Source organism: Conger conger, chromosome 6, assembly GCF_963514075.1.
Source record: "Conger conger chromosome 6, fConCon1.1, whole genome shotgun sequence".
Lineage (NCBI taxonomy): Eukaryota > Metazoa > Chordata > Actinopteri > Anguilliformes > Congridae > Conger > Conger conger.
In genome coordinates this window covers 40735004-40758586 of record NC_083765.1, presented here as the reverse complement: position 1 = coordinate 40758586, position 23583 = coordinate 40735004, and the positions used below count along the sequence as shown (strand labels likewise).

The 23583-nt window shown below is 44.7% G+C and overlaps 4 protein-coding genes across 7 annotated transcripts; all 4 read right to left on the bottom strand.

Moving 5' to 3' along the window:
- Positions 1 to 108: 108 nt before the first annotated feature.
- On the bottom strand, positions 109 to 5565 carry haspin (histone H3 associated protein kinase). The gene is made up of 10 exons (XM_061246343.1): positions 5427 to 5565; positions 4892 to 5084; positions 3861 to 3946; positions 3641 to 3703; positions 3360 to 3451; positions 2547 to 2626; positions 1881 to 1969; positions 1261 to 1403; positions 1065 to 1167; positions 109 to 534 (listed from the first exon to the last, which is right to left on the bottom strand). Exons 2-10 carry the CDS (start codon positions 5033 to 5035, stop codon positions 324 to 326), a joined length of 1011 nt encoding a protein of 336 aa, XP_061102327.1. The 5' UTR covers positions 5036 to 5084; positions 5427 to 5565; the 3' UTR covers positions 109 to 323.
- Positions 5459 to 11927, bottom strand: LOC133131155 (uncharacterized). The gene is made up of 8 exons (XM_061246342.1): positions 11770 to 11927; positions 11149 to 11369; positions 10599 to 10742; positions 10214 to 10348; positions 9582 to 9699; positions 7510 to 9321; positions 6815 to 6987; positions 5459 to 5584 (listed from the first exon to the last, which is right to left on the bottom strand). Exons 2-8 carry the CDS (start codon positions 11316 to 11318, stop codon positions 5569 to 5571), a joined length of 2568 nt encoding a protein of 855 aa, XP_061102326.1. The 5' UTR covers positions 11319 to 11369; positions 11770 to 11927; the 3' UTR covers positions 5459 to 5568.
- A 1937-nt stretch (positions 11928 to 13864) lies between these two features.
- med28 (mediator complex subunit 28) lies at positions 13865 to 15322 on the bottom strand. Its single transcript, XM_061246710.1, has 4 exons — positions 15130 to 15322; positions 14718 to 14784; positions 14523 to 14635; positions 13865 to 14147 (listed from the first exon to the last, which is right to left on the bottom strand). The coding sequence occupies exons 1-4, from the start codon at positions 15292 to 15294 to the stop codon at positions 13950 to 13952; spliced, it is 543 nt and encodes a 180-aa protein (XP_061102694.1). The 5' UTR covers positions 15295 to 15322; the 3' UTR covers positions 13865 to 13949.
- Positions 15323 to 18398: 3076 nt separating this feature from the next.
- On the bottom strand, positions 18399 to 23583 carry xpa (xeroderma pigmentosum, complementation group A). Of its 4 annotated transcripts, none has more exons than XM_061246409.1 (7): positions 23490 to 23583; positions 22910 to 23142; positions 22616 to 22723; positions 21687 to 21792; positions 21115 to 21280; positions 20309 to 20426; positions 18399 to 19523 (listed from the first exon to the last, which is right to left on the bottom strand). In XM_061246409.1, the coding sequence occupies exons 2-7, from the start codon at positions 23091 to 23093 to the stop codon at positions 19369 to 19371; spliced, it is 837 nt and encodes a 278-aa protein (XP_061102393.1). In that variant the 5' UTR covers positions 23094 to 23142; positions 23490 to 23583; the 3' UTR covers positions 18399 to 19368. The 4 variants fall into 4 exon arrangements, with proteins under 4 accessions (XP_061102393.1, XP_061102392.1, XP_061102394.1 ...); XM_061246408.1 differs by having other exon boundaries at positions 22910 to 23123; positions 23490 to 23577; XM_061246410.1 differs by having other exon boundaries at positions 22910 to 23145; positions 23490 to 23543.

The following is a 23583-nucleotide window of genomic DNA, read 5'->3' as shown; positions in this document are numbered from 1 at the left end:
TTTGTGCGTGCATGCCTGTAGAGCTGTAAAAGCCACAAGGCCATGAAAGCCAAATTATATGGAATGTGTTTCAAAATCATTACCAAATGAATCAGTCATTTCTGAGAGTCAAAGTTTTCATTTTATTGACACAGTAATTACCATAAAAACGAACGCCTATTTACACTACATACATGCATTTTCTGTAATGTACTAACATAATGAATTGTACAAAAGGTTGTTTTTAGACATTTGAAATGGTTATTTACATTGGTGCTAGTATCTAGAATAGTGCATTTCTAAAAGGAGGACTTGTAAATTGTGCGGGTGAGTCCATCGATCAGCTAAGCCTCCTGGAACAGCCTGCAGGACTCCAGGACACTGCTGGCTGATTTGTAGGCCAGGAGCTCCCCGTGGAAGTCCTGGAGGCTCCTCTTGAGTTCCCTCATGGGCTTGGACTGCGGTCGGTTCCTGTAGCTCATGAGAAGCAGCTTATCCGCCAGATAGTGAAGCCAGAGCACGTTGGTGTGCGGGTTGAACTCACTCCAGCTGTTGCTATGGGGAATTAAAAGAAGAATGATTAAACGGGTCTGTTCTAATGGCTGTGTGCACATTTTAGAAAAGTTACAACCGACCGCAGTGGCTGCATATTAAAGGGCCGGTTTATAGGCCAGCAACACTGAAATGGCAGAGCGTTCATTAATGTTCTGCTGTCGCCCGACGTAGACGGTGGTCGTTGGCCTTTTAGCAGAAAGTATAAGCGCAGCAACGCTTTGTTGCATGACTATAAACTGGCCTCAGCACTTTTAAAAGTAGGTTTTTTGGAATGTTTCTTTTCTTTTTCTAAGTTCTGAGAGAGAGAGAGAGAGAGAGAGAGAGAGAGAGAGAGAGAGAGGAGAGAGAGAGAGAGAGAGAGAGAGAGAGAGAGAGAGAGAGAGAGAGAGAGAGAGAGAGAGAGAGAGAGAGAGAGAGAGAGAGAGAGAGAGAGAGAGAGAGAGAGAGAGAGAGAGAGAGAGAGAGAGAGAGAGAGCTTCCAATGCCAGATCTTCCCACTCCTTGAAGGGTTAAGAGAACCTTGCACTTACTTGTTCTCCTGGCGCATTTTGCGGTAAATTTCGAACTGATAATCCCCCTGCCCCATGAAGAGCTCCTCGTCAGCGGAGATATCGCAAGACACCGTCAGGCCGTCTGAGCGGAGAGGGAGGTCAAAGGTCACACCGTTAACGCACTTCACTTCGGAGAGCCCTTTTTAATCAGACGTCGCTGTGTGATAAAACGTACCAATTTCCAGCCGGGAGAGGGAGTAGTCGATGATGTTGACGTGTACGCCCTTGGTCTCCAGGGAGTGAGAGGTCCCGTTCAGCTCGTAGGTTCCCGTCTTCTCCTTGGTGGTCTTCACCAGTATGTTACCCCAGTGCAAGTCCCTGTAAAATCAGAATAGGCCTGACTAAACCTCAGAGAACAGAATACCGTACCTCATCAGGACAATGGAGACACACCCTGATACCATCAGAAGATTGGGGCACCGTTTGGTGGACATACGCAGGCACTGTGAAGTCTTCTAAAGTACAGAGATGGTGGAGTTTTGTACTCCCATATCTGTACTGTACCCACAAAGAGACCAGCCAGGCTGACTGAGACGCTCAATCACATTTGTGTCCAAAGCCTCAGATTTGGGGCCCTGTTTGCTTGAGCACCGTTGGGCCAAAATCACTGTAAACCCCCACCCCGTACAACACCTGCTAATTAAACTAATTACAACTGACTTCCATACAAGCCATATATTCGTTAGCAAGGCTCTGGAGCAATGTGGGGTTAATGTAGCTATACCAGGGTTTGAACCAGCACCCTCCCAGGTCCCAGTCAGGTGCCTTAGCCACTAGGGGGCGCTCCCCTCTCACCTGTGCTCGAAACACAGCGCCTGTTCCGCCACCGCCAGGGCTGCGGTCACCTGGTGCAGGATGCTCTTAGCAACAGCCAATGAGGAGAGCTGCAGCAGGATGAGAGGGGTGGGACAAAGAACAACACGTTCGCCATGACAACACTTCTTCAACATACTGTGGCAAAGAAGGTACACGTAGAATAGCATGACCAATCTGCACATAGCATAACACAGCATATCACGAGAACAGGCCATTCAGCCCGGCAATGCTCGTCTTTTCCTGCCACTAAAGTGTACCTACTGCTTAGTTAGATAGATAGTATCTAGCACCTTATCAAGCCTGACCTTGCAAACCCCCAGCGTTTTTGCCTCCACTACACGTACTTCATTTTGTGAAGACAAAATGGCAGCATTCCCATCAGATTATAAGATACAATATAAAATCAACTATGGCCCAGTATTATCCGTCAATAAAAATGTAATTTATGTGATAGACAGCTTTACTCAGGATGGCACACAGCCTGGTGAACAAATAGCATACACTGTCCTGCTCAGAGCAGCAATATGCTGAGCGCAGAGACACCGCAATCAATGCGGTCAGTGAAACAAACACCCCCACGCAATAACTACAGCGACTCCAGGCTAGCGGTGCGTTATGTTTGCGAGCTATGCGTTTCTGGTTTACCTTGCCATTCATGGCTTCCAGATCACTGCCCCCAAACTCAAACTCCAGAATGAGAAACAGCTGGTCCTCCTGGAACATGTCTGTGGGGGAGGGGGACGTAATGCAATATGCAATGTTAAGGTGTAGATTAGTGTCTCAGTCAATCAGGAATATGAGAGAACTGTGTGCTTAATGTGACAGACTGGTGCCTGAGGATGCAGCCACGTCAAATAACAGGGCTAATGAAGAGTGTTCCTTCTTAGTCACAGTATTTATTTTTCATTTCCTTATATAACCTTAATTTACTATACTAGGAAGGTCCATCCCTTATGGGAAAGGACTAAATACATAATCATAAGTAGAAACAATATTTGTGCAACTCTTCACAAGATGGGTAACTATACACATTGACACTTTTAGATATTTCTATATTTTTTAAAAACTGCTATGAAAATAAATGTATCATTGTATTTTCACATTTCACTTAACTCTTTTACAATAGCAATATGAAGAATTAAGGTGGACAGGAAATGATACAAGGGAATGTGTAGCCAATCAGCTGTAGGCATGAATTATTGTGTCCGATTCTGTACCTGCCACAATGAAAAAAGAGCTACAACATACACACTTGATCATACACCATTTATCTCTGTTCAAATAAATCACTTCTCAATTCCCCAAACCATTGGCGAGGAAAATAAACGTTTTAAACACTGCCATTCTTAAGGGCAATGTTGACTGAAATGTAAATAATGTTATTTTTGCCTGGTTTTCACACGTCCATGCCCTACCTACCCTGAACCACACCTCGCTGATGTACGTTTCAGGTCTTACCGGGGCGGTCGTTCTCCGACCTCCTCTGCTTGTCAAATTTGTCCCAGGCGCTCAGGAGGACCTTGGGGTACGAGCCTCGGACGCAGTGCAGGCTGGGGAAAAAAAGCACTCTGCTCAGAAACCAGCTAACACAGAGGGCTGCACCCAAATTAGTTTAGCCAAAAGGATTTGTTATCAAGTACATTTCCGCAACAACTCTCAACACATCAATTCAAATTGCAACCATTACAGCAATGGGAGAAAACAAAAAACAAAAAAAGAACGAGAGAAAACACACTTACTTGTTTAATCCTATAAAACCATTTGTTCTGTTCATTCGCGTAGCATCCAAGCTGCTAAGCTCCCTAAAATAAAGCAAACACAATATTTCCCCAGACATCAATTTCAATTCAGGTTACGGCAGACACGACACTGTGATCCCAAATCCTCCATTAAAAACGTCCCGCTGTCCTAAACGTTCCAGTGCAATTCTGAAGAGAAAGTGGTATAGCGTAAACGTACTTTGAAATGATCACTTCGTGAAGAATTTCACCAAATGTCTTCTGATCTTCCCCATTCACTTTCTGATTGCCCTCGATAGGAACAATCTGCACACAGAATTACACAGCAAGACCGTATCATCAGTATGGATGTAAACACTGACCATCATGGTGGGGCCAATAAGGAATATAGATAGCGATGGTCATATTACGTTACGGTCAGTAAAGCTATAAACTACAGTCATGCTACGGTCAGTAAGCATGTACACATCGACGGTCACGTTGTTATGGTCAGTAAGGATGTACACATCAATTGTCATGTTAGGGTCAGTAAGGATATAAACAGCGACAAGTAACGTTACGGGCACTCATAATGTAAGTGGCGATGTTCATGTTACGGCCATTTAAGGTTGTAAACAGATGGCCATGTTGTGGTCAGTAAGGATGTAAAGACCGGTGGTCACATTATGGTCAGTAAGGATGTAAAGAGCTATGGTCACATTATGGTCAGTAAGGATGTGAAGAGCTATGGTCACATTATGGTCAGTAAGGATGTAAAGAGTGATGGTCACATTATGGTCAGTAAGGATGTAAAGAGCTATGGTCACATTATGGTCAGTAAGGATGTGAAGAGCTATGGTCACATTATGGTCAGTAAGGATGTAAAGAGTGATGGTCACATTATGGTCAGTAAGGATGTAAAGAGTGATGGTCACATTATGGTCAGTAAGGATGTAAAGAGTGATGGTCACATTATGGTCAGTAAGGATGTAAAGAGTGATGGTCACATTATGGTCAGTAAGGATGTAAAGAGTGATGGTCACATTATGGTCAGTAAGGAAAGAGTGATGGTCACATTATGGTCAGTAAGGAAAGAGCGATGGTCAGTAAGGAAAGAGTGATGGTCACATTATGGTCAGTAAGGATGGAAAGAGCTATGGTCAGTAAGGATGTGAAGAGCTATGGTCACATTACGGTCAGTAAGGATGTGAAGAGCAATGGTCAGTATGGATGCTCTATCAGGAGAGAGCGTTATATCGGTGACGCAGGTACCTTCAGAGCCACGGTCTCGTCAGCCTCGTTGGTCGTGGTGAACACCTCTCCGAATGTTCCCTCTCCCACCTTCTTACAGAGCTTCATCCGCTGGGGCGGGATGCACTGCTCGAACGTGATTGGGCCCGTCCTGCTGACACTCATGGTACAGCTTCTCAGCGTCCGTGATGTCCTCCAAAAACAGGCTTGGAGTCTGGGGGGGGGCGAGGGGGATCAGCCAAACAGTTGTCGTGTCAGGATGTCTACAGTCACAGTTATTTAGCTGATGCTTTTATCCAAAGTGACTTAGTCGACTAGACTGAGCAGGGGTCAATCCTCCCTGGAGCAAAGTGGGGTTAAGGGCCTTGCTCCAGGGCACAACAGCTGTGCAGATCTTTTTGTGGCTACCCCCAAACTTCCGAGTGCCAGTCAAGCATCTTAGCCACTAGGCTACAGGCCTTTAGTATCCGTCACCTTGTTTTGACACATTTCTTCAGGACCAGTAACAGACAGAAGCCTCCTGGGCCTTTTCCCCGCTGCAGTTACACACACTCACCACAGGGGTCGCTGCGGTGCTCTGGAGCACGCTGGCTCTCAGGCGGTGGGAGAGGGGAGTGCACTGGGGGGAGGGGAGGAGAAGGACACTCTGGTCCAGCGAGACGTCACTCTGGAGCCCAGAGTGGGACAGGGTCAGCTTCTTAGGAGTGAAGAAAGCTGTGAGGGAGGGAGGGAGGGAGGGAGAGAGAGAGAGAGAGAGAGAGAGAGAGAGAGAGAGAGAGAGAGAGAGAGAGAGAGAGAGAGAGAGAGAGAGAGAGAGAGAGAGAGAGAGAGAGAGAGAGAGAGAGAGAGAGAGAGAGAGAGAGAGAGAGAGAGAGAGAGAGAGAGAGAGCTCCTTAATAAAATCCGGCCTAATCCTAAAATCATTTCAGCAATGTTGTTGACTCAACACAAAGCTGGGTAACACAAGCATTGCAGAAACAATGTGTACCAATTTAGCGCTACATCAAAATGGCACATTGAAATAGCAATAGGCAAAACAATCTCATCACACCACGACAATCAATAATTCACGGGAATGGCTTTGAAATTCATACTTTTGATGAAAAAAAAAAGAAAAAAGAAAAAGCATATCCTAGAACCGGACATCCAATAATTGGCCCATAAATTATACATTTCTAGCCCAATATAACAGCGCCCCCCATAACCCTGGTCCTCATGAGAGAGGGTCTTTTGGTTTTTTGTGTTCAACTTAAAAATCAACAACCAGTTCAGACCCTGAAAACCAGGTGAGGGGAGTCGACAGTAATCGTCTGCATTAATTGATCAATTAAGGGTAGGGTAACTATGGCAACCCGCAGCCCCTGCAGAGCCCCAGCAGCGGGGGGGAACCCCCACCTGCAGAGTAACGTCTGTAAAGGTCAGCCTGCCTCTGTCACGAGGGGAGTGACATTTACCCCAAAACAGCACATCCCTCCCAGCGCACCACGACACTCAATTAAGTGGAGTGGCACTGTGAGGAAGAGAAGACTACCCAGACACTGACATCAGTGGGGTCGTGCCCCCTCACATATTTTCAACTCTTCAATTTATTTGCCTAAGAATATTTCCGGAAAAACAAAAGCTAATTCTCCAAGCGGCTGACTGCAGAACAGTAGGGCATAGCCTATTGTGAGTAATTGAGGATTAAGAACTGAAGAAAAACACTATCTCACTATCTCTATTAGTTAGGCTGGCCATGATTTTTTGTGTGCCCCCTTACAAAAAAGGGTGCAAGACTGATATTTCCACAAAACCCTTTTATGACTAAATCAGGGCTGCCCCACCCTGTTCCCGGAGGTCTACAGTCCTGCAGGTTCATATGAACTCTCATTAGGGTCTGAGTGAAGCCCTACAGGATGGTAGATCTGAAATTAATTCAAACCCAGCGGCGCAGTGCTCCCGTACCCTTCTTCTTCTTGTGCACGGAGAGAGCGGCCTTCAGCCGGCTCCAGGTGTGGGTGGTCAGGGCCTCCGGGGTGAAGTTGGCCAGGAGAGAGGAGATGTTCAGGGGCTCCATGCGCAGAGGGGGTCCCTGGAAACACACTGCTGGGGCCCTGGAACACGCTGCTCCCGGCATCCTGCAACACAACACATTATTATTACTCTTCTCATTTATACTCTTTTAATTTTATTATAAAGGCCCATCCACACTGAGAACTAGAACTATAAACGATAGCTATAATGATTTGAGTGTCCACACTGATGAACAATGACATTCTGTAAACAGCCATTTTGAATTGGAGCCCCTAGTTTAGGAGCGTGTGCCAACATGGAAAAAAATAATTAGAAGCTCATCTACTCATTTCAATGCATTAGTGTGCTCCTACTTTAAAAAAATATATATATAGAATAGGGTTGAGCCCTGATTCAGACTCAGATATTTAGACTTAGACTCTTAATTTATCATACAGTGTCATCAGAGGAGAAGAGAAAAGAAAAGAAAGGCACCTATCACTCTAACTCTAAGGCCACACCACAGACTAAGAAACAGGGAACTAAACCTGACTGTGAAAGTAGATTAAAAGGAAATGTAAAAGAGGAAGTGCTAGTTGGCCTCGCGCGGTTAGTTCCAACACGCTTGGTTTTGATGAGACACTCACAGACTGCTTCTTCGAGTCAGGCCCGCGCTGGAAGTCGAACAGGGAGCAGTCCCCAGCCCTGGACAGCTGCGACCGTGCGTGGGGCTTCCTGGGTCTCTGCCGGTGCGGGTCGTTCTTGGCCCAGCGGCTGACGCTGAACCCGCTGACGCAGGCCTTTCGGCCCGTCCCCGGCTTGTCCTTGGGGCGCCCCCCGCCCTGGTTCCTCGCTCGAGCGGGACGCTTTCTCCCCCCGGGGGACGGGGCAAGGCCGGGCGAATCGCAGGACGATTTTGACGCGAAGGCGGACGATAACCTCCTCCTGAGCCCCTCGTTTGGCTTCGCGCCGTCCTGCTCCGGGTTGGCTGTTCTGGGCCGCTCTGGCGATGAACTTTTGGGCTGCTCCTGGAAGTCACCGCTGATGGGAGAACGCTGTGGATCCCTCACTGAGATTTTGGCCTCACGTTGGGGCTCTTCAGCAGAGTCGGGGCCCGGCGCAGGCAGGTTTCCACAGCCCTGAATATACCTGTCCAGATCCAGGGCTTCGAGGACGACTGTGGCCTGTACCAAACTGCATCTCTTCTTCAAATAGGCCTCCAGCAGCCCAGAGGCTTGAGAATTCACAGCAGACTCCTGAGGCAACAGAGACACTGTTTCACCAGAGGCAGCAGCGGGAAGGCTTTCCCCGCTCCCACCCTGAGGCTCAACTTCAGAGCTTTCTAAGAACAGGTCCATGCTTTGCTCGTCAAACGAGGCTCTGTTACCCATCTCCTCAGCGAGTCTCGAGGCGTTGCACGATCCAAAGGAGCCGCGCTCCGGTTCCCCAAGATGTCTGCCGCTGCTCTCGGCAAGAATTGAAGGCGAGATGCACATGACGGAAGCGCTTTCTTCACCTTCTGCCGATCCGAACCCAGCACCGCAGCCTTCATCCTCCTCCCGAACCCGCCCTGGATCGGTGTCACCACTCTGGGTGTTGTCACTGCAGCCAGCTCCTCCGTTTTCAGTCTCCCGCGGGGCCTCCACGCCGGGGCCCGGTCCGTTCTCTGACCCGTCGCTCCTCAGCGCAGACTCTGAATCCACGCAGGAGGAGTAAGTCTCCTCCTCCCTCCGATCCCTCCCGCCGCTCAGGTGCTTCGAGAGGTCGGCTTTCTGCAGAACCACCACGGGCGTGCCTCTCTCTCCCAGGCAAGCCGCAAGAGAATCCAAACGGGACTCGGCCGACACAAACTGGACAGAGAGGTTCTCCGCAGATGGGGAGCCCACCGATCCGGCCCGGGTTTTAACCTCCGACCCGTAGTCGACGCGCGAGAAGAGCGCTTTGCTATGCTGGGGAACGCCAATGGAGTTTTTACCGGCAGGAAGCGGGAGGCCAACCTGCTCAGTCTCGGATGGAGGTTTCCTCACATATCCCGCTGTTTCCACACTTCTCTCCAGCAGAACTTTACATTTTCTCTGCCCAGGAGACACCAGGCTCCTCGTGGCTTCCACGCTGGTCTTGAAGGCCTCTTCCATGTCGTCTATGCTGCAGGAGATCTCGCTAATGGACGGCTCTTGGTGTCTGTAGCTGGGCCGAGAGGCAAGGGACGGGGTACTGGACAGCAGGGGCTTTTTGTAGCCGCTCCCCAGCGGCCTGTCGGCGGTGCTGTTGAGGGAAACGGCTTTTAAGATGTTCCTGGCCCGGCTGAGGTTTGGGACGGGGGAGGCCAGCTCGGAGCTTGAGTTCCCAGAATGCACCAGGCGCGGAGCCGGCATGCGGGGCGGAGCCGGCCTGCGGGGAGGCGCCCGCCTTTTCACAAAATCCTCCGACGAATTCAAACTCCCTTTGCAAACGGAAACCTGCAGGGGACACGTTTTTGGAGTGTTCAGTGGCATGGTTACGTGTGACCACTAAAATTCACACAAAACATTTATTAAATTATGTATTTTATTTAATGAAAATGTTAAGAACAGTACATCAGTCCTGTGGGTTGAAACAGCATGCAATGGAATGTTTTATTTACTTTTAATTTAGGTAAATAAAGAGGTTTACATAAATTGGCCAGGTTTTAGGTGAAGAGAACCTGTATCTTGATATGCCCTATGGACACATTTCTTACCCTGTGTTTTTTGGCCACTTGACTCCGCTGTGACACCTTGGGTATTTTGGGCACCCCCCTCCGGCGATCAGTCACAAACCTGCTCAGATATGACGGCACTGCCACAGAATTACCTGCCCTAGATAAGAAAACAAACAGACAAATACATGGGGTTATTTTTTCCATACACCACCAACAGCCAGGTATGCACTGGTGTCATCATCCACTGCTTCACTACGGGAGCAGAATGGGATACTCCATTTTAGACTATAATGTACAGACTATAATGTCAATCTACTGCTTACATTTGAATCCAGGTGGCTGTGCTCTACGTTCATAAAGTATGCTCCTTAGGATCAGAGAGAGGAGTATGAACTGAATTAAAGTACAGTAATAAGGTTTGGGTCATAAGTACAACTGAGACCCGGAAGGTTGGTGGTTCAAGCCCCAGTGTAGCCATGATAAGACCGTACTGTTGGGCCCTTGAGCAAGGCCCTTGACCCCACATTGCTCTAGGGGGGATTGTCCCCTGCTTAGTCTACTCACACATGGCTTTGGATAAAAGCATCAGCACAATGACTAATTGTAAATTATAGTACAGACTGCAAAAAACTAAATAAAAATGAAAAAAGTGAAAATGTCAAGTTTCTTACTTAGGGCCTTGACTCCTTCCTGAGCCACAGCTGGGCACTTGGCTTTGAGCTGACTTCTCCTCTTCACTCTCGCTCGTGCTCTCTCTAACCGCCATTTTCCACTTCGCCAAAGCCTTCACATTCAGGGTTCCCCTCCTGTGAACACAAAACAGCTTCATATTCACAATGTAGTCAGACTAGTCAAGTAAGCTGATCCAACATCAATGTCTGATGGGAGAAATATAATACATAGTTCCTCGCACCATGTTGACAATAGCACTTTTGGTACAACATAATTAGTGTCAGCGGTTAATGTAATCTTTTTGTGATTGTGCAAGGGTCGCTGCATTTTAAAAAAATGCGAAACCGCACACAATTTTTAACTCAACATCAACGTTCAGCGAACCTTCTCTTATTGGCTCCGAGGCTGTGCTCGGGAGTGGGGTTGAAAACATTCTCCTCTTCACTGTCCGGCTCTCGTAAACCTGCCAAGGCCTGACTCTTGGCGGCTCGTACTGGCCTCGAAGACGCGGTGCTCAGTATCTTTTTCCTGAAAATAACATCAACATTTATCACATATGCATGTCTGTTTACCTGGAAACAGTATGACATCTACTTCTTTTCATGCAGTTACTTGCAATAGTGTGCGATAAGCGCAATGTAAACATGGAATGTTTATTCTTCATGCCATACATAGCCATTTCTGACATCATTTGAGAGGTTTGAGAGGGTAAAAAGCCCACTAAATATGAAAAGCATCTAACTTGAGGAAAAAGTAATAGATTGTTAAAAATTGGATGTTGCAACTGTGGTTGGAAAGAAAACCAGCATACACAGGGTTTCCCCAGGACCGAGGTTGAACTAAGTTAAGTTAGAGATGTCATCAACCACAAACGAAAATCAGCATATACTGTGGCCCTCTGGGGATGAAGTAGTATTGAAATAAAGTACTGTACCTTTTCCTTAAATGTTTCTGTCCGACCTGTTCACCGATGGAGATGTCAGACGAAGAGGTGCTGGCGAAGGCGGCTTTCCTGATGTCAGGGGACAACCAGCGATCCACCCTCCTTGAGTGCTTGCCGTAAGTTTTCATAATGATCGGCTCGTTTCTTCCGAATTGATTCATCTTGACAGTATTTAACGTTACATAAATGCGCAGATGTATAACGTTAGCTACCTAGGAAAACCACACCGAAAAAAAGCGTAAATAAAATAAACACTAAATACACTTACAAGCTAGCTAGCTAGGTAGTTCGCTCGCTCGCTACGAGTAGGGAATTTAAACCACCTAGATGCACTCCCTTATCGAACAGCTAGAACGTTTAAAACCACAGACCATGGAGCTAGATACATGCACTCGATCTACGTTATCAATGAAAAATAAAGCTGGTCGTGAAACTAAGTTACTGATGTAACGGCGACTGACTTTACGCTAATATCTGCAGCTTACACAGTGACTACCGTTAACCTACATGAGCTAGCTAACTGACAGCAACAAAATGGAAAAGTTCGCATTGTTAGCTAGCTAGCCTAGCTAAATTACAAAACGTTTGTGCCTGATTATTTGGCCTACTCACCTTACTTTATGCAGTCCCTACTTAACCTACTGTCTTCTTGTTTCATGCAATTTAAGCAACCATTTTGAATAATGACATTATTTTGCTAATAAATATTGTCGCTTGCTCGGTACTTTCATCTGGATTTGCAAACGTTACAGTAACCGGACGCCAGTGTGCGTACGCGCCCTCTGTTCAAATTCACACATTCCGATTGGTCGTTCCCATAGCGCAGCTCAAAGATAATTTAATACTCCGAAGATTTAAAACATTTTGGGGCCCCAGATAAGAAGTTCCGGTAAGTCCTTTGCCTGGTTGGATCATGTGATAGTGTCGTCGTTTTCCGGGAAAGACTCCCATCACTGCCTTCAAAGACAAGTAAATGAACAACAAAAAGCGTTCAGTTGAAGCTGCTATGTATTTTAAAACAGTAGAAATAAGACTACTCTGGAAATGCAAACCTGAAATATGACACACCATCAAATGTTGGTCTAGAAGTTGTTTTGGATAAAAGCATCAGCTAAATAACAAATGATTTATATTTAAATTATATTATATATTATTTTAAATGCAGACTATCATCTTTAATTTTAGGATCTGTGCTGAAATTATATCCGTTTTTATACATTTATACATCCACTTTCTAGGGCATTACAAAGATGGATTCTGTGAACATCGCTGTTCGCATGTACATCTGTTTGTATTAAACTTGGTTGTTACTTTAGACTGCCAGGTCAGCAAATCTCATCCTATGGATTTACCAGTAAACCACTGGGAGTTTTTATACACAGTCATGAGAAGCAGGAGTGATTAATTGCTGAGATCAGAGTTTGGGGGTGTACAGTGCGTATGGGCTTACACGTTCACAATATATGACCATGTTGCTGGTCGCTACCTCTGGTCTGCAGATATAGCCTTTTCAGTATACATACCTCTGCAGATAACCTTATTTGGATACTGTTGTTTTATAACTTTCAAACATGAATAATATTCACGACTAATAAAATGATTTTATATATCACAGAATAAGGACCTCTTCAAAACAGCCAGCTCCCTGTATGGAATATTCCAACATGATTTGTGGAGCCTCCTTATATTGCTTTGGGAACAAGGTAAGTGCTGGTGTCTGATTTACACCCGTGTAGCACATACAATTTACAGCCAGCTACTTGGGCTGTGCATTAGCATCACAATGATCACTGTTCCGGTTACAGGAGAGATTAACTAACTGAATGAGCTATCATAGATAGTCCTGCTAAGTGCTGTAATGACATACACATTGTAGCATCTATTTGTATATGATGTGCCCAGTGTACTCATGAATTATTGCAATCATTATTTTTCCCAGCCTACTCCAGGGATCTGAAATTCTTAAGTGCTTCATTTAAGTCACTGATTGGATAATAAGTCCATACACATTAGCAACATTATCTCAGGAGGTAAGAGCAGTCGGAGGGGGTGGTGTAGTGGTTAAGGTAAATGACTGGGACATGCAAGGTCGGTGGTTCTAATCCCGGTGTAGCCACAATAAGATCCGCACAGCTGCTGGGCCCTTGAGCAAGGCCCTTAACCCTGCATTGCTCCAGGGGAGGATTGGCTCCTGCTTAGTCTAATCAACTGTATGTCGCTCCGGATAAGAGCATCTGCCAAATGTAATGGAGGGTTGCGGTTTTAATTCTGCCCTGTCGAAGTGTCCCTGAGCAAGACAAATAACCCCCAATTGGTCCCGACGAGCTGGTTGGTGCCTTGCATGTTAGCCAATCGCCGTCTGTGTGTGAATGTTGAATGAGAAGCATCAATTGTACAGCGCTTTGGATAAAGGCGCAATATGAATGCCAACCATTTACCATCTTTCCCCAAGCCTAAACTGAAAACTGGTGAAAAACAGTGCAGATCCCCTGGGGCCAGTGTTACAAAGCAGGATTACAGAGTTAGAAAACCTGCACTGAAGGAAAAACCCGGAACCCTCCAAAATGTGGAACATGGACTAAAGTAATAAGCGCTAGGTAACTCAGTAACACTGCTTGGTAACACAGGCACCTGAACTAAATACTGGAAGCATGAATGTAAAACAGTAACAGGTCCCCATGAAGGTATAATGACAGACAATATTGGCTTCAGTCACAAAAAAAGTAATTTAATATCAATACAAAAGGCTGCAGAATATATTTACAGAAGTAAAAACGTTTTAATGCCAATGGTCAGTTTGGTTTCATGGGGGCGGGAATGTTAGCAGAAGCCTGTTCCAGGAAAGCCAGTGGGCCTTGGGGAAGTTCTGTTGGTTTCTTGTGCTGAACATTAATGTCTTCTAGTACTTGCTGCCAGTGGTGGATTTTGGTGAGGTGCTTCTGAATCAATAGTTCTTTCCTCTGCAGTTCATTCCTTAACTCTGACACATCCTAAAAAAGGAATTAAAATGTCAAGACTTCAAAGCACAACATACAATAGCAATACATGCACAATTTAAACAAAGGACCACCTTCAAGCATTAAATCACAGCATGCTCACACATCGGTTCTTACGATTACATTTCAGTGGAACACAGCTGGTACCGCAACTGTAAAATATTAAAACTATTACAGCATTGCAGCCAAAATAATACATCTAAACTGTGAGGTAAATAAGATGAGAAATTGGCTGCAATATTAGTACAGTGCAAATGTATGCCACAACCCACTGTACAACAGATTCAGGCATAATATTACACACCAAGCCCATAAAATAATGATCTTGAATCTCATCAAACTCAAGACAGGCAGTTCACATGAACTCACCTCTTTTACAACTTGCTCTGGTTTCTGTACCGACAACTGTAATCTCTTCTGTAGGAAGAAGCATTCAGTCTGCCTGGCAACATCTAAAAATTTCTGGATGCACTGGTCAACACCTGAAACAGAATCAAAAGTCTTGCATGGGGGCATCCGAATAATCATTCAAAAAGAAACTAACTCCAATGACAGTATTCTTACCAGTCCTGATTTCTTCTTGATCTGTGCCGTTCACATAGTCCTGACTTACAAGAGATGCAAAACACGCCTAGGAGAGAATTACAACTGTATAAGGCTTGGATCGTTTTTGTGTTTCTCTAGTGCTATTGAGTATTATGTAAGTTTTTGACTAGGAAGGCACTGAAAAACCCTAACAACCTCTCAACACATTATTTGTAATCGGGTATTGATGGCTTGGTAGCCATGTAAACATTGTACAAATATTGTCTCCATTTACTGTTTCTAGCTAAGAAATGTCGATTATGAATCATTTCAAAGGTATCCAAACAAGTCGCTCCAACTTAGCAACAGAGATCTGTGTGAATATGCGGGCAGATAACTTGTTTTTCTCGTTAGCGAACGCCGCTATCCTATTAGCTAGCTAGCTACCAACCTCGAAAGAAGCCTCAAGATCATCCACCAAAGTATTATTGCTCTGATTCCTGCTCCCAGAAGCGACCGGTAGTAAGCCTGGCTGCCCAGGAGCGCCAGGGGCACCCGCAGGATGAGGGCCAGGCGGCTGCTGACCAGGGAACATCCCTCCCATAGAAGAAGCCATTTTGATTATACTTTTCAGCGAGTGCAGCTTGCACATGCGCACTATAGAGGAGAGTCACGTGACGTCTGGCTATAGTCAGACGGTTTCATCCGCAAAAACTGGTTACCTGAAAACATTTGTAGGCTACAGTAATGTTTAATTATGATTTTAGCATTGCAGTTCAGTTTGAGTTGCAAAATAGCATAGATTTAAACCTTTGAATTGGAAGTCTATTTTTTGTGATAAGATATATTCTCAAAAAGAGTAAAAACAACACAAATATTGTGACTTATACAATTGCTTTTTTTTCAATGGTGTAGTTTATATATACATTTTTGCTAGCAAGGGAATCAATAATATGTTATTCTGTTTTATTCTCCCATGTTGTGCTGGGCTTTTGTGATGTTACTAAAGTTGACTAGCTGGCAGTGATGAGCAGGGTGTAATGACCAGGGGCATTTGGCAGATCATCTCTGAAGCTTGTCTGATTCAAAGACACAGCTTGATTAGGGGACTTTGTGCTGAAGAGTCTTAGCTCCCAGAAGCTGCCCTAAAGTTGTGCTCTTGAAAAGTGCTTCAATTCACGAAAATGATTTCACATGTTTATCTAATTGAAGGACAAGAATTGAATTTGTTTTGAGGAGAATGTTCAGCTGGAGGTTCAAAGCTAATCTCACTTTCCCTGAGTGGTCACAGAACAATCAGTAGCCTATCTAAAAGAAAGTGGCCAGATCCCCTGGGCCTAATATCCATGTTATGGAAGAATGTGCAGTTGAATCTGGCACACGTGTTGAACAGCATACCTCTGGAAAACTGTATTCCAATTATTTTAACTTGCACAGTAGATACACTCAGGGCTTTGTTATTTCAGAAAATGTTATGCACACCAGACCTGTTACAGTTGCAGAATTGACTATATTGTCTATCATGTATACATGTAGCTATGATTTCTTAATGACTTTGTATTGTCCTCTACCTCCACAAGGTGTTAATTTGACAATTATTTATTGTTAACTGAGTCTTTTTATGTCCAACTGACAGGGTTAGCATGCTAATAATCATATGAATTCTCTGTTAGTATCAATATTATATAGTCGACCGACTCATCAGGAAGTCCAAGAACATTTTTAGCGAAATTACAATTTATGGGGCACAAATAATCGGCACAATCTGTAGTGCAGAGCTGTGGCGCCACCAGATGTCGTCGTTAAGTATCTCAGTTGTATTTCACGTAAAATCCAGGTTCAGAAAGTTACCTTCGCTCACTTGGTTGTTGTTAGATATCGGATGTTTAACGATCTGCACTAAAACTTTCTACGTCGCCATATTGTGTTGTTACAATGAGGATTGTGTCTTTGCTGGGAAATCTTACACGATGTGTGCTTTATATTAATGATTTCAAGTGTTAGATGCGTTATAGTCTGATTGCAGCACCATGGACAGTTACTGGTAGGCTTATGCTTTGATTCAACCTGCCTTTATACAAAATATAATAAATAAAATGCATTTGGAGATACACCTCAATCCCAAACCTAAAATGAACAAGAAATATTGATGTACAGATACTTGCATACATAAGAAAATGTTTTAAGGTGATTTTTCTCGATATTCTGAAAAATGCTGTTTTATAAATCATGAAATATAAAGTTTCCTGGTCTAATGGTTTGTACCATACCACTTAAACAATAACATTTATGCATGAATGAAAACATGGACAAATCACCTCAACAGTTTTTATGCTGGTAAAATAATATTTTATATCAGAACAGCACAGAATTCCACTTGCAAGTTGCAACGACACCTGATAATTTCCAACACATTTATATATCACATATATGAAACACTATGTAAGGGTACAAATATACACTCACCAAGCATTTTATTAGGTATTTATTAGACTTAGTCTCACCCACTTAGAGTTATGATGCGTTGTTTGTTTAGAGATGTTCTTCTGCATACAACTGTTGTAATGTGTGGCTATTTTCGTTACCGTCACCTTCCAGTCAGCTTTGACCAGTCTGGCCATTCTCCTCTGATGTCTCTCATTAACAAGGTGTTTCTGTCTCCACAACTGCTGCAGTTTCTGAGATACCCAAACCACCCTGTCTGCTACCAACAATCATTCCACAGTCAAAGTCACTTCGATCACATTTTTTCACCATTCTGATGGTTGATGTAAACATTAACTGAAGCTCTTGACCCGTATCTACATGTGCATTGCACTGCTGCCACACAACTGGCTGAACTGGCTGTTTCTGTCTGTGTGTGAGAGAGAGAGGGTGAGGGTGTGTGTGTGTGTGTGTGTGTTTCTGTCTGTGTGAGAGGGTGTGTGTGTGTTTCTGTGTGTGTGTGTGTCTGTGTGTGAGAGGGAGGGTGTGTGTGTGTGTGTGTGTGTGTGTGAGAGAGGGTGTGTGTGTGTGAGAGGGAGTGTGTGTGTGTGTGTGTGTGTGTGAGAGAGAGAGAGGGTGTGTGTGTGTGTATGTGTGTGAGAGAGAGGGTGTGTGTGATCTTCAATAAGGCTGTGAAAGCCCATCACTATCTTGCGCCTGTCTGTCTTTCTGCACCAATCATATTTCACACACAGGCATGCATGAGAACTGGATTAGTTAAGCTCTATTATAAGCAGAGGTTGTTCCTGTCCTGCTTCCGAAATCATTTTAAAGGTGTGTAAGAAGGTAGTGTTGTTGAAATGGGAAATTATGTGCCGTGTGCATTGAGATCCCTGCTGCAGGACTGGAGTTTGTGATCCCTGCCCCAGAACTTTGAGAGCCTTCCTTTAGAACACCCTGGAGAACTAACACCACATCCTGGTGATGTACCAACAGTTCTGAGTCCTGCAGCAGTGAACCTGCCCTTCTTCTCCTCACCACCAGAGGGTGCCAGAGAGCTGGCCCACTATCACCTGTTACCTGTGCAACCAGGACTCCATAATTTCTTGTATCTTTTTTTTCTCAAGTGACCTAAAATACATTGGGATACTGTGAGATGACATACAGATAGTTATCAAGTTAAAAGAAAGTGAATAAACACTGATACCACGACCATGGATTCAATTCTGATCTGACCGACTCTGTCATTCGCACTTTAGAATTGGACAGATTATAACATGCATAAGGGATGAAATCTGGAGTGAAAATGTCATTTATTTTCAAAAAGGAGACAGTGTAACTATCCTTTCTATTACAGATTATTGTAGTCATTAAGGCGCACTGATTTGATGTTTGAATAAATAGTTTTATATCTTGACATCTAAAGGCTTATCCAACCACAAGTGCAGCCCAACACATACTGCATGAATTTGATGTACAAAATGGTACACAAACACTTGAGTTCATAATGGTTCCGTTTTCAGGAACTCGTATTCAGTTCAAATGACCTGCTGATCATTTTTTGAGGTAAACACCTTTAGCACATCACACTGCACCTGAGTCTACCTGTGTTTGAAAATCCCTGGAAATGAGGCACTATTTCCATAACACCCCAGCTTGGGTGGGATTTGTAATTGCTTCTTCAGGATTGCTTCTTCAGGACATATCCTGTCTCATGTAAAGTTGTTCCATCAATCATATGCAAGGAGCATAGATAGCAGACCTGGGTCAAACACTAAATGGTTTTGGATTCAAAAACCTTTCTGCTCTCGATTGATCTTGCCTGGAGTAATTGAGCCAACCAAGAGAACCAGAAGGCATGGTTAGGACTTTGAATCCAAAACAATTGTGTAATTGATCCAGGTCAGATAGATAACTCCACAGTACTTTCAAGAATTGGAGCACAACACCTTATTGTGGCTAACTTTGCAATCACAATAAAGACAGTACTCGTAGTTTATACTCACAACCATCTGAAAACACAGTCTCAAAGTGGAGAGATTGTAAGCATGGACCTGAGTCACCTTCAGTTCGGTTTACAGCATTTCAATAAATGGTCCCTAAAGAAAGCCTGACAGTTACAGAGGTTGGGAGATTTACACTGCGGATACATGAGTTTCCATGTCCTGCATGTCATTTGTGTGGAGTCGATGGTTTCCACAGCGTCACACCGGGAGAAGGGAGCGTGTGGCCTGGCTTTGACTGCTGTACGCAGACCCGGCGTGGGCTACATCTTCTCGTAGGTGAGCTGGTGGCCGCAGGTGGAGCACACCTTCCTGTAGGTGTCCTCTTCCTCGTCCAGCAGCTCCTCAGGGCCGTACTCGTGCTGGTGGGCGCTGGTGTCCTTCCGCCACAAGCTGCTCCTGACCGCTCGACGCAGCTCTGATGGACAAAGACAACATCTTACAAATGCGTGAAGGAATTGGGGGTTTGGATGCCTGCTTTTCGTCTTTCATCCTCTTTCTGCTCTCTACTGCTCTGTCTGTCTCTGACTGGAGCAGGGCTTCCTAACCCTGGTTCTGGAGAGCCACAGGGTCTGCTGGGGTCCCCAGCCCTGGTCCTGGAGAGCCACAGGGTCTGCTGGGGTCCCCAGCCCTGGTCCTGGAGAACCACAAGGTCTGCTGGGGTCCCCAGCCCTGGTCCTGGAGAACCACAGGGTCTGCTGGGGTCCCCAGCCTTGGTCCAGGAGAGCCACAGGGTATTTTGTTTTATTTTCATATTGTTATCAATAACCAGTTCAGACTCAGTTAGGTGAATTAACTGTAATCAACTGCTTCAGTTGATCAATTAAGTGCTCAGGGAATTGGTTCTTGACATGGTGCCATGGAAACCGTTATATGGGGAGTTATCCAGTTACACATGAGAAGTAACTGCCTGGTGCTTTGGTGCGTAGTGTATTATCAACAGCAAACCACGGCTACTTCCACTTCCTGAAACAGACAGCTGTTGTGACACCCGCCCAACTCTGTGGCTTTGGTTTCTGAAGATACTGAAACAGAGTAATTATCTGTGGGTTGTATCTCCTTTTAGATATCGCCAACCACTATCCTTAATTATTTAACCAGCCTATTTTGTTTACCCCATTTTTTCTGTATGTGTGTGTGTGTGCGGTGTGTAAGGACCAGTCCCAGGAAGGCAGTGTGTGTGTGTGTGTGTTGGGAACCCACCTTTCACCTTCTTGTTGAATTTCTTTTGTTTCTGAGTCTCCCGGCTCTCCTCCCTGCACTCTTTGGCCTCCTCTAGCGCCTCCTGACTCCCCCACACCTCCATGGAGCGCCTCACCACCTGCAATCACCCATCAGCGAGGGCAGGTGGGGAGAGCCAGCACGTGAGATGTCACACCAAGTCCTGACTCACTATGGTCATTAAGCATCCCATGACTGCAAAGAGTAGGGGTTCCCCAGTGCCCTGGCTAAATTTCCAACCTGGCTCTCTCAACCTGCCACTTAATCATCCCCTGATTTAATTGCCATAAAACTATTTTTTCCTCCCTCTCTGCTGGGATGTGGTGAGATTCCCCCTAACACCTGTAAAGCACTAAATAAATGTAATGATCTATCTATCTATCAATCTGCAGCACCAGCAAAAAGGGCTCCATTCAATCTCAACACAGAAATGACACCTCTTTGTCTCAAATGACTCATTTTGTTGGCTATTGTTTTTTCTCTTTAAGAAACTTTTTTTTTTTTTACGCACTTGTATAAGATCTAATTCTGCCAAGTGACAAAATGTATTGTCATATTGTTCATTTTCAGCAGCTTCCAAACTCAAGTATTATGCAAGAAGATGAAAAGAAAATCTGACTTAAATGTGTTGCCGAGTTACTCAACCTGCTCTCTGTTTGAATACAAAGCACACACTGTCATAGGAAACACGAAGGCATATTTACAAAAACCACATAACTGTATCGCACCCAACAGCGTTTTGACAGATGGGAAGGACACTGCTTCCTGTACAGACAGGAAGTGCTCACCTGCAGCTTCAGGTAGAGCTTCATGTCGCCCCATTGGGGGTTGTGGGGGTTCTTCCTCAGAGTGAACTTCAGTATCGGCTCCCGTTTGTCCAGGTCGCAGTCCTTCAGCAGGTACTGCTTCTTGGCCTCCGTCCGCGAGATCAACTTGTGTTTCTCCTCGTTGTCCCTGAGAAAGGATTGAGTGACATCCACATCAACCAATCAGGGAATGACACGTCTGCCGTTGAAAATACACTGATAAATCTCACACCACAGTAGGGCTGCCCAAATCTGTTCCTGGTGATCTACTGTCCTGTAGGTTGTCATTACAACCCTAATTTGGCACCCCTAATTCTACTAATTTGCAGTTCAATTAGATATCTAGCTGTTCAATGGGGTGTGCTTTGTTAGGATTGGAGTGAAAACCTACAGGATGGTAGATCTCCAGGAATGAGGTGTGTTTTGTTAAGGTTGGAGTGAAAACCTACAGAACGGTAGAGCTCCAGGAACAGGACTGGGCTGCAGGAATTTTAGTTATTAAAATTTTGATTTGTAGATGATGCTCTCAGAGCGATACTCAAAGCCAACTCTACCTGCAGTTGTCGCACACAGAGAGGTCAAAGCTGTTGCTGAGGTAGGAGTCCATGAAAGGCTTGTTGCAGTCGTCACAGATCAGGTAGTCTGTCTCCATTACCGGGGCTAAGACAACACCAGGGGATGCAGGGTGAACACTGTACCTCTCCATCAATCAACCAGAATTAATCTATTTTTTATTTTTACTGATACTTAAAGTATATAAAACACACATTCATCGTGAAAAATAAAGCAATAGCAATCAATACAAGAAAAGTCATAATAGCAATAGAAGGTACCAGGGGTTTATAATAAAGAAAAATAGATTAAATTAATATCTTCGAGTGGTTACTTGTGTAACCATACTGAATACCACAAAGGTATCTCCACAAAATAATTATCACAGAGTGCTTCCCATTTAAAGCTCAAATAAAACATCTTTGGTGAAGTACTGTTTCTTCCACCCAGCATGCTGACCCCTCTCTGACCCTTACAGGAGCAGAAAGAGAAATCAGGGTTCTAGTCAAGAGATAAATTCAAGGATTTTGTGCAACAGCAAGCGCTACTTTGAGATATAGGCCACTATCTCTGAGGTACACTTACACTTTGAAACCCATTGGAACACTTGGCTTCCATTGCTTTACATACCTTCAGGAACCAGTGACCTTTGGCAATGAAATTAATGTAGAACCTTGTGCAATGTGTATCAGAACAGAGATTAAGCAAGAACTTGAGAGTAAGTGACATCAAGTGACAAACTGACTTTGCCAGAAAGAAGGATGCATGTTTACCAATTTTCCTTCATTTTTGTCCTGAAGAGGATACTTCAAAAATGACTTTCCCTGACTTCTCCATCACTCTCCAGTACATATTTCCAAGAACCGTGGGAACCCTTTATAATGTGAAGGGGTCCCACGGATGCATTGTAATGTAATGGGCTTTGACATACCTGGCTTGTGGACCACTTTCTTTACAGTTTGTGCCTCATCCTCCTCTTCCTCAATGAAAAACCCTGCACCAGAGTCTATCGTTTTAGCAACCTTGGCACAGGTTCCTCCTGAGAAAGGAAATGTGTGTATATCTATTATATAAATACAACGATGTAGACAAAAGCAAATGTGTACTTCCATAATGGGTGAAAAACTGAAAAAATATTGGGGCAAATGGCACTCGTTACACCTAGTGCATTTGATTATAACGTTTCTTAAATGGGAGGCTGCTGTATTTGAGGAACAATGCTTACCTTCTGGCCTGTTGGCGAGCCTGGCTTGTCTCAGTAAAAGCGCTCGCTGTCTATTGCGCTCGATCTTTGCCCGCATAGCAGCTGAAAGAGGCTCACTTGTCTTTGCACCGCGATCGCTGACTTCGAGTGGCGATGGTTTATCTACAACAGGAGCTACGTCCTCTGTACCATTTAACGACTCCATTTCCCGAAAAACGATGACTACATCCACGTCCTGTAGTTAGTTAGACAGACTTCTATACAGTTAGACAGATTCACTAAGGAGATGAATGGGTGAACGTGTACATTAGCTTATTACTTGCCACCAGTAACAGGTGAACTGACAAACGTTGCTCTTATGAGTTTACCTAATTATGAGTATATAGAGTGATTATTATAGATAGACAAACGGGCACCAGCCAGCTAGCTAGCTGCTAACTAACCAAACCAATCTTACAAACCTGGAAACTGTTCGCTACGAAGACCATAACGTTCACATTGCACCAGATCGTTTCACAAGGCAGATCCTGGGCAATATGAACGGTATGCATTAAAATACATCTTAATATACGGACACAGTCTATGGACCCTTTGAACTCACATAAACATGCAGCTCTTTGTTTTGGCGATACACTCGCGGCTCATGTTGATGACGTAACACATCATGACACATCCGCTTCAATCGTGCCTTCTAC